Source organism: Hoplias malabaricus, chromosome Y (genome assembly GCF_029633855.1).
Source record: "Hoplias malabaricus isolate fHopMal1 chromosome Y, fHopMal1.hap1, whole genome shotgun sequence".
NCBI lineage: Eukaryota > Metazoa > Chordata > Actinopteri > Characiformes > Erythrinidae > Hoplias > Hoplias malabaricus.
This window is the reverse complement of record NC_089820.1, coordinates 17,618,475-17,629,081: the sequence shown is the minus strand read 5'-3', so window position 1 is coordinate 17,629,081 and position 10,607 is coordinate 17,618,475. Positions and strand designations below refer to the sequence as shown.

Genomic DNA, 10,607 nt, shown 5'->3' with positions numbered 1-10,607 from the left:
AGAGGCTGAATGAGCGGCCCTCAGAAGACAGAGACAAACGCAATAGTTTTAAATTTCCATGCACTGCTCTAAACTTATTTTTTCCTCTATATTTTACTGTGCAATTGTTCCACTCTGGCTTACATCTTTCATTTATGCCACAACTATCACTTCTCTTTTTTAAAAGAATAAAACAGCAGGTGAACAGCTGGCTTATATATGCTTCTAAATAGTCTTTGTGATTTTGATGTTTGCTAGCAACATTTAACAATACATTTCAATTTCATGTATACATTTTATAATCAAAATGTCAAACGTTGGTGGAAACCTTTCTTTCCAACATTTTTTTTCTGAAATGATGGGAGACAATAGGACAGTTTCCCCCTTTGTGGCAGTAACATTATATTCTTCTAGGAACTAGATGTAAGAAGCACCGGTGTGAGGACCTTCAGGTCCTGATGTTGGATGATCACTCCGCTCCAACTCATTCCAAAGAGTGCAGTTCCCCTTCTCCATGGCTAGGGGCTATAAAAACCTCTAGGTGACACTTGGCAATGAGCATGGTGACCTTAAGATCATGTGGAGCTTCTACAGAGTGTCCCATTTTCTTTTGTTCTTTTCTAAGGGGATTATACAAGGTGTGTACCCATAAAAACCTATGGCAACATGGATGAACTTATTAATTCTAATGGGAGTCTGAAAACATCTGGTACCAATAGTGTTCCAATTTAAAACTAAATGAACCTTGGTTGCTGTTTATCACACATTACTGGAGAATTGTTCAAGAAAATCAGATATTGACAGACAAAATATAAAATCAGTTCAGCTGTGCATGTTTGCCAAAATCAATAGGTCTGGTCTTGTTCTGAAGCATCTGGCAGACTGTGGATTAGAGTAAACCGAAAAAAAGGTTTAATTTTTTGTTGCTTTGTTGAATATCTGCCTCTTAAACATCCCTGGATTCAATTCTCCTGACAAAAATCCTGGGAACAAGAATGACTTCTACACTGTTTTTAAAATGGACAACAGCGACCTCTGCAGGGAGGCGGTGAAAAACAGACACGCTCATCTGTCCTTAAAGGGACAATCACAATACAAATCCAATACATGTACGCTCAGGTGAGGATCACCAGTTATTCCCTAAAAAATAGCTTTTCTTTTCCATTGGACTATCTATTCATTTTCATTTTAAATTTACAGTTACAGTAGTCCCCCTATATACTCGCCTATATATATATATATAACAGTTTCGTCTTTTTGCGAGCATATAATTATTTATATTGAATGTAAACCTTTTAAGGTTTTAAGATGTGTTTGAAAACCATTATTACTTATTTTTCTTTATGGGTTTCTTGGCTGTATTCAGAGAAGACAATACAGCTGTTACTTTAACTACTTTTAACTGTATCAAAAACGGCCTTAAAAAGTGAATTTAATCGAGGTGGGTGAAGCATGTCTCGCTCCTGTGAGTATAATCGCTGATATATAAGTAATAACATCTATAGATAATTTGTTTACATGGTTTATAGATCAGTGTCTCGGGAAGCGTCTCGTGGACTTTTATTTTTCCGGAAGTGTTGAGAGCGCTTTAACAGAGCCGAAGCGTCGCTTCTTCACAAAGAAATCGCTCACATCACGCCATGGCGGTGGACGTGAAGTCCAGGGCGAAAAGATACGAGAAACTGGACTTTCTCGGAGAGGGGCAGGTAACACAGCTTCAGAAATGCCGGGTTTCCACCAAAGTGATCTTCGCGCATTTTTACCCGTGAAATAAAGTGAATAAACCATGTTAGCTTAGCAACATAGCAACACAGTGTCAACAGAAGAGTAGTTTCTTCCAGAACTGCTGCAGTTGGGAAGCTTTGGTGTTAGGTTTCCTCTTTTTGCCGTTTTAATATTTTATTTTTTGAAGGCACTCAATTGGTAACTTGTGTTTGAACTAGAACTTAAAGCCATACACTGCACACACTGATATTTCATCACTGACTAGCTGTATAGTGCACAATGTAGTTCTGCAATCACAGACTGTAATACATCTGCAAAGATAATTGCTTTGCATACTTATTCAGAGACACTAACTCATCTGTTCCACACAGTTTGTGTCTGTTGACTAGATTATTTTGGTTAGTGGGCAAATCTCATTACAGCAGTGAAACGTGTTTGAAAACCCCAGCAGCACTGCTGTGTCTGATCCACTCATACCAATGCAACACACACTACCAGGCTGCCACCACCACGTATTTAAAACGTTTTGGCATATAAGTCAATGCTTTGAGATCATGTATTGTAAAATCTCTTTCCAGGCATAAGTGTTGTGCACTTTTTTTTCCCTTATAATTTCTCATGTGTTAAGAGTGTTCACTATTCACAATTTGATTTGATGCAATAAAGTATTGTCACAGTTTGGTAAATTGTTTTTCAGTGAGTGGCTGAAAATGTACAATGAATACATTTAACTTTATTAAAGTGCATTATTTAAAACTAAGTCTAGGCTTATACCTTGTATTATTCAATCTAATGCCTTAGTAATAATCTAATATGTTTTATTAGATTAACACACTAGTCCATATCTAGTCTTACTAGTCTTACTACTCCCTAACATTTTCCCAGATTTTGGATCAGACTTTTATTGTTTTACACCAGTAAGATTTTGCTGTCATCCATTCTGCTGTACAGAACTTGTTTTAATGGTGGAATCTCATATAAAAGATTTTATTGGTTGCTTATGCCTGTTTTTAATGTAATGCTCTTTATGTCTTTTGCAGTTTGCCACTGTTTACAAGGCAAGAGATAAAACCACAAATACTATTGTTGCAATTAAAAAGGTATGATAACTTTTTAATGATGGACACTGTTCAGTGTCTGTTTGAGAAAATGTCATGTTTTGTAAGAAATGTATTCAACACTCAGAGCAAATGCATGTTGTATTTAACATTGGGAGGATAAACTTCAGATTATATTTTTCTAATCTTCTTTTTGTTTCTTGACAGATTAAAGTTGGACACAGAACAGAGGCCAAAGATGGTATGTACCAGTACAGTCATTTCAGCACAGCAGGAGAGTTGCTCCTAGCATGACAACTCCCAAAACATTAAGCCTTAACATACACAGACAAAGCAGTGCCGCTGGAGTTTTTAAACACTTCTGTCTTCACCCGCAAGGCACTTTGGTAAGACATTTGTGTCTGGTTTGAGTGGCAGCTGATTGGGCAAAAGATAAAAAAAAAACTCTAGCAGTACTGCTGTGTCTGATTCATTGGCACCAGCACAACACACAAGTCACTACCACATCAGTGGTACTGCGGTGATGAAAATTATAATTATATATTATAATATATATATATATATATATACACACACACACACAGGGGTTGGACAATTAAACTGAAACACCTGTCATTGTAGTGTGGGAGGTTTCATGGCTAAATTGGACCAGCCTGGTGGCCAATCTTCATTAATTGCACATTGCACCAGTAAGAGCAGAGTGTGAAGGTTCAATTAGCAGAGGGTAAGAGCACAGTTTTGCTCAAAGTATTGCAATGCACACAACATTGAGTGACATACCAGAGTTCAAAAGAGGACAAACTGTTGGTGCACGTCTTGCTGGTGCATCTGTGACCAAGACAGCAAGTCTTTGTGATGTATCAAGAGCCACGGTATCCAGGGTAATGTCAGCATACCACCAAGAAGGACGAAACACATCCAACAGGATTAACTGTGGACACGAGGAAGCTGTCTGAAAGGGATGTTCGGGTGCTGACCCGGATTGTATCCAAAAAACATAAAACCACGGCTGCCCAAATCACGGCAGAATTAAATGTGCACCTCAACTCTCCTGTTTCCACCAGAACTGTCCGTCGGGAGCTCCACAGGGTCAATACACACGGCTGGGCTGCTATAGCCAAACCTTTGATCACTCATGCCAATGCCAAACGTTGGTTTCAATGGTGCAAGGAGCGCAAATCTTGGGCTGTGGACAATGTGAAACATGTATTGTTCTCTGATGAGTCCACCTTTACTGTTTTCCCCACATCCGGGAGAGTTACGGTGTGGAGAAGCCCCAAAGAAGCGTTCCACCCAGACTGTTGCATGCCCAGAGTGAAGCATGGGGGTGGATCCGTGATGGTTTGGTCTGCCATATCATGGCATTCCCTTGGCCCAATACTTGTGCTAGATGGGTGCGTCACTGCCAAGGACTACCGAACCATTCTGGAGGACCGTGTGCATCCAATGGTTCAAACATTGTACCCTGAAGACAGTGCCATGTATCAGGACGACAATGCACCAATACACACAGCAAGACTGGTAAAAGATTGGTTTGATGAACATGAAAGTGAAGTTGAACATCTTCCATGGCCTGCACAGTCACCAGATCTAAATATTATTGAACCACTTTAAGGTGTTGGGGAGGAGCGAGTCAGGAAACATTTTCCTCCACCAGCATTACGTAGTGACCTGGCCACTATCCTGCAAGAAGAATGGCTTCAAATCCCTCTGACCACTGTGCAGGACTTGTATATGTCGTTCTCAAGACGAACTGACGCTGTATTGGCCGCAAAAGGAGGCCCTACACCATACTAATAAATCATTGTGGTCTAAAACCAGGTGTTTCAGTTTCGTTGTCCAACCCCTATATATACATACATACACACCCTTATGTCATGTCATATTCTCACCTTTCAGGCATCAACAGAACAGCTCTCAGAGAGATTAAGCTGTTGCAAGAGCTAAGCCATCCAAACATTATTGGAGTAAGTAAAAAAAAAATGCATTTGCATATAATGTGTGGATATAATGGATATAAGAGTCAATATATCACAGTACTTACACTTGTGCTTGAAGGTTAATCATCTTTTCTTTCAATTGTCCCAAAGCTTCTTGATGCCTTTGGACATAAATCCAACATCAGCCTTGTGTTTGACTTCATGGAGACTGATCTAGAGGTAAACAACAGACCGGATTTGCTAGCATTTGGCAACTACTGATGAGTCCTAAATGTCTTTGTGTGCTTTTGTCATACTATTTAAAACCAGCCTCTTCAGAATTTGCTTTCAGCTCGAGTCCTAATTGCATTTTAGCAAAAAAGCAAATGCGCAGTGTATAAAAAGCAGATGACCCTTCCTTAATGGTACTTTAAAAATCAATGTTGCCTCTTTTATCGCTTTAGCAAAACAGCTATTATGAAATTAGAGGATAGATGCCAAAAGCAGCCAAATGATTTTATGAGAATGGGATGTGATGGGAAAACATAGAACATGTTTATTTATAACCTGTTTGCTGCTTACAAAGTGGGTTCACAGAAGACCTTGTGCTGATGACTTTTTGGTATTAATTGCTGTTTGGGGAAAAATGCTTATTACTCGATAAGTTGATTATTTGTCACATAATTCCCTGAATTTCTCATTGTACATCTGAATTTAAAAGCATTGCTCTTATTTATTTTTAGTGTTCTTTGAACTGATTCATAAGTCTAATTTTTTCTTAGTTACATTTACTATGTCTGCCAAGATTTCAGCTTAGGCCACTTTGTAGTGCTTATTACAATTAAGTTGCACCAAGTAAAATTTAATGACTGTGAATTACTATGCATAGTGTAGGAAAATGTATTGTAAAAACATAATATCTTAACATACAACTATGGCATGCATGCATATTATTTATACTTTTTGTTTTCCTTCATTCGTTTTTCAGGTGATCATAAAGGACACCAGTCTTGTACTGACACCAGCCAACATCAAAGCATACATCCTGATGACTTTGCAGGGCCTGGAATACATGCACAATCACTGGATCCTACACAGGGTCAGAATAGAATTAGTTTCTTATCTGCCATTCAGTCTCTATATATTCCGGTGTATTGATATGCAGCAAGTAATTTCAACTCATTATACCCATCCTGTCTTCTAGGATTTGAAGCCTAATAATTTATTACTTGATGAAAATGGAGTACTGAAACTCGCTGATTTTGGACTGGCTAAAGCCTTTGGAAGCCCTAATAGAATCTACACACATCAAGTAGTGACCAGGTAGGTACTTACCTTGGTCAGCTCTTTTTAAATGCAATGCTCATTAAGGACCTGACCTAAGTGAGTTAACTCTTAGCAGGCTCTGAGCTCTCCAAAAGAGAGCAACATTATCATTCATGTTTTAATTAATTTGTCATAAATTACATTTGAATTGATAATATAATACAACAATCAGTTTTAATCAGTGCTAATATACGATGTGAAATCATATTTCAGATGGTATCGTGCCCCTGAGCTGCTCTTTGGGGCCAGGATGTATGGGGTGGGTGTGGATATGTGGGCTGTAGGCTGCATCCTTGCAGAACTCCTACTCAGAGTAGGTCACATTGCTTTAAGCCTTCATAAATACTCTGGTTTTATGCTCAGTGTTTAATGTAAACTTTAATATTTTTTGTTCTCTAAATCAAGGTACCCTTTATGGCGGGAGATTCTGACCTGGATCAGTTGACCAAGATATTTGAAGCTTTGGGGACTCCAACAGAAGACACTTGGCCTGTATTCTATTTTTTTTACTCTTTTGGAGTGTATTCTCTTTTTTGTTTCCCAATATAAATGAATGTTTTTATATATATCCCTTACTATTTGAATCTGTTTTTATAGGGAATGACCAGTCTCCCAGACTATGTTTCCTTTAAACCTTTTCCTGGCACTCCGCTAGAGCACATTTTCAGTGCAGCTAGTGATGATCTTTTGGAGCTGTTACAAGGCCTGTTCACCTTTAATCCCTGCACACGCATCACAGCCTCAAAGGTACTAGGCACATACCCAGATTATGTCCAGCCATAAATTATTGTTGATTATTCAAATTGGATATCTGTTTTACTCAAGGGTGATGGTTTAATAGTGTCCAAGATGTTAAAATGAATTGACTGCTCCCTATTCAAGTGGCTTCCAGATGTCATAGTTGGCTCTACTTATTTGTATCTGCATATTTATGCACATCTTTCCTCAATTGACATTTTAGGCATTAAAAATGAGATATTTCAGCCAAAGACCAGCACCTACCCCTGGGCCTCAGCTACCCAGACCAAACTGTTCAGTTGAAGTTCTGAAAGAAAAAGAAAATCTCACCATTGGCATTAAGAGGAAGCGTGATGGTCTTGAACAAGGTGAGATACATTTTACCTAGATTCATGTTTTTTTGTTTTAAATATTTAATCAAGTGTAATCAGACATGAGTGATGTTTTAGAGCTCATCCACTTGTATTTCAGTCTAGGACTAGGACTCTTCATGAGTTAATAAATTGTTTGTTAAATGAAAAATCAAAATATCAGATTTTAATAAGTTAAACAATTATATCCACGAAAAAGCTGACAAATGAAGGTGAAGGTCAAAAACCAAAATAAATATCAGTGCACGTCAAGAAACGAGTTGCAAGCAAACTGCCAAGGTGAAACAACAAGTAACCAGTGTTGGGAACAATGAGGAAGTCTGAGTGTTCTTAAGGATTCAGGAATGAGGTCTAGTGATTGCAGTTTGCGTGATTAAGGTTTACACATATTTGTCTTAAAGGAGCAATCTGTAATACTGACACCAAATGGTTGAACTTACTTCTTATTGGCATTATTCTCCAGCTTCTAGAATTCTCCTTTACACTTTAAAGGCTAAGCACCACTTAATGGACCTCCATGAATATTTCACATTATTTTAGTTACGGACATATATAAGTATGAATTAAAATGAAAATAGCATGCTTAATTTGCTTTAAAATTGACAATTTTATTAAATTGACGGAAAAACCAGAGCTCGCTACGGAAATTCTTGAATGCAACCGTGACGTCACTGGTGGACAACAGCTGAACAACGCCGCGGTAAAACACCGTTATGACTGAAATAACCAACATTATTCATGACAATAGCCTAGCAATAAGCTAAACTCAAATTTAGAGGTACTGTTATTCTTGTAAAAGTGATCATTTACAAATGTGATCGAAGTCGAACTCCGTCCAACGGTCTTTTAAACCTTATTCCTTGAATTAGTAAGAAATAACATGTTTTTTGACTATCAATAAACACAAGTTAGGAACTCAAATTCCACTGTATTTATTTGTTTGACACTTTCATATAGCTGGTGCTTTGCCTCTAAGAGCGCTAGCGCTAGCCTTTGAAACTGTTATTCCCCTTTATCTATTTAAAACACGCAAACTAATTGTACATCATGTCACTAAAACATCTACCTACTTAAGTGAAAGGCAAAAATTGAAATGCCTTTACTGTCTAAATCCACATTAAATGTTTAGACTTGATGAGGCTGGTGTTATTAGCCGTTTTCCCTTCACCCATAAATGTCATTTTAAGAAGCAGGTCTTGCAGTGTATTGAGACATTTAGTTCCACCTTAAATAGGTCAGTTACGAGTCTTGTAACTTCTTACTTGAATACTCCATTCCATTGTAAATAGACAGCTATAAGAAGCTAACAATAGCATATGGTTTTGTAAATATAACTCATTTTGGAACAATTCTTATTTCCGACTTATTTGTTTAAAACACACAACTTAATGTACATCATTTCACTGAAACGTCTAACCACCCTTGTGAAACGCTTACATTTGTGGTGTATTACCAAGCTTGAATTCTCCATTCTACCTTAAATAGGTGAATATGCAAGGCTTTTCAAACACATTTTACACCTTGTTTAAACTATACACACATTGATCTGGGATAATTTCTATAAAACAAGCAAACAATGGTGTTTACACATTTCAATCAGGTTGTAATTCACCTTACATCCATAGGCATCTAAGCTTTTGTATTTTATTTGGAAATGACTTGCTTACCTTTTTCCTTTTCAAGAGAAAGTTAGTAAACTCTGTCTTGCTGCTTCTAAACTGGCTCCATCTTTCAAACATATCCAGTATTTCCTCTTGTTTTACTGTCTTTGATCATGGAGCTTTTCAGAATGGCACTGATTTGTTTTAAAATGCTTTTTGAAAAATGTGTTTTGTTTTTAAAGTGTAGTCCAGTACAGTTACCTTCAGCTTCTATGTGCTTTGTACTATGTAAATTAATTTAGTGTATGACTCCATTGGTTTTACTGCACCTTAATGATGTTTGTTTTTCATTTACAGGTTGATTTAATAATACATAAATGTTGATTATTCTCTCTCTCTTTTTTTAATAATTTACAGCCACCCTGAAGAAAAAGCTTGTGTTTTAGACGAGGGGGGGTTTGAGACCCTGACTACCCTGGAGCCACTTCACCACTAGTGCTGCTGAAAATGTCCACTAATAATAAATACATTGGTCAGACATTCATTCAACAAATGATAATGACTGCTGGGACAGATATTGTTGGTAAACTTGTGTTGTCAGATTATTTCACTTATTTTTTTACATGCTGTAAGTAATTAAATTATGAGAAAGACTATCCTTTTTTTTTTTTAATTTCCATTGAAGGTTAATATACTGTCTACACATTTAACTTCACAGTTGTTATATATTTAGATGCCCTTAATCTTTCAGAGACAGCATTTTAACCTGTAAGCCGCTGGTACCCAGATTCATAGGCTTCATTCATCTGTTGTGGTTACTAAGCAACCAGAATTTTGGTCCCAAACTGCACGACTGCATGAGGAGCTATGAGCAGAATCTACTAGCCGTGTTCACTGATGAAATGTGGATTTCAGATCTTTTATTCTGTGTTTATTTTACAGTCAAGGAACATAACACCACAATATTTGCTAATATATAATTTTAACTTTGCTTTTAAATATGGTGATTCTTGATGGTTATTTAGTGTAATATAAAAAAATTGACACCTTCCTTCTCTGGGGTCTGACCCGTTGAAATATGTTTTACATAAAGATGAAATATAATGATCCCTAAAATTAGATTTGTCTCACTAGCTTTCTAGCAAGTCCAGTTCTCTGCTTCTAGCTGGTGTAAATATTTCCCACACTGATTCATTAGTTGGCACTAGAGCCCTGAGGGAGGTGCTGTTTTCACTCACCACCTCATCTGTCAGCTTAGTGCTTCATTGGACACAGTTCTGCTTGTTCATCTGCTGTAGAGGGCATTAGACAAGGACACAACTTTGCCTTCTCTTTCTCCATAGTAACCTGGACTGCGTGTAGCTATGAATAGCAGATAGCCTACTGAATGAAGGGTTTGCAAACATTCTAAGTAAGAAAAGGCTCTAAAAACATTTGGTCAGTTTTCCACAGACAGCGCTCATGAAGCTTTTCTGTTTTCTGCCAATTTACTGGAGATTTCTTTGAGGCTTATGAAGTTTTTTAACCATGATATATATATTCATTCTTTGATAGGAGTAAAATATAATTTCCCAAAGTATCTGAACAGTACTTGATATATTAGATGCTATTTAGTTACTTCATAAAATGTTTAATAACATGCTTCTTTTGTAGGCTAGGTTGTTTTTAGAATCTACACTGCCATAACTCCTTTTATTTAAATCACTTTTTAACAAAATGTTAACATGATATTAGAGTGTAGAAGGCCTGGAGTACAGATTCAGCCAGACAGCTTTGATGACTCTGTAAACCACAAGCCTGTGACTATTTTTCAAGTGATGTCAGTGACAGTTAGTTCTGACTGGTGGGGATTGAAGATTCATAAATTTGCCGAAGTCAGCAAAAAAAAAA

At 37.2% G+C, this 10,607-nt stretch overlaps 1 protein-coding gene across 1 annotated transcript; it reads left to right on the top strand.

Moving 5' to 3' along the window:
• Positions 1 to 1,536: 1,536 nt before the first annotated feature.
• On the top strand, positions 1,537 to 9,802 carry LOC136678988 (cyclin-dependent kinase 7). Its single transcript, XM_066657220.1, has 12 exons — positions 1,537 to 1,685; positions 2,745 to 2,804; positions 2,970 to 3,003; positions 4,662 to 4,729; positions 4,853 to 4,921; positions 5,670 to 5,780; positions 5,886 to 6,004; positions 6,221 to 6,320; positions 6,413 to 6,499; positions 6,605 to 6,754; positions 6,969 to 7,113; positions 9,135 to 9,802. Exons 1-12 carry the CDS (start codon positions 1,620 to 1,622, stop codon positions 9,161 to 9,163), a joined length of 1,038 nt encoding a protein of 345 aa, XP_066513317.1. The 5' UTR covers positions 1,537 to 1,619; the 3' UTR covers positions 9,164 to 9,802.
• Positions 9,803 to 10,607: the final 805 nt, after the last annotated feature.

What these genes read in the sequence shown, in the direction of transcription:
- LOC136678988 (XM_066657220.1), top strand. Translation starts at nt 1,620, where the DNA reads ATGGCGGTGGACGTGAAGTCCAGGGCGAAAAGATACGAGAAACTGGAC. An exon ending in CTATTGTTGCAATTAAAAAG is followed by an intron (nt 2,805 to 2,969) that starts GTATGATAACTT and finishes GTTTCTTGACAG; the next exon opens with ATTAAAGTTGGACACAGAAC. An exon ending in CACGCATCACAGCCTCAAAG is followed by an intron (nt 6,755 to 6,968) that starts GTACTAGGCACA and finishes TTGACATTTTAG; the next exon opens with GCATTAAAAATGAGATATTT.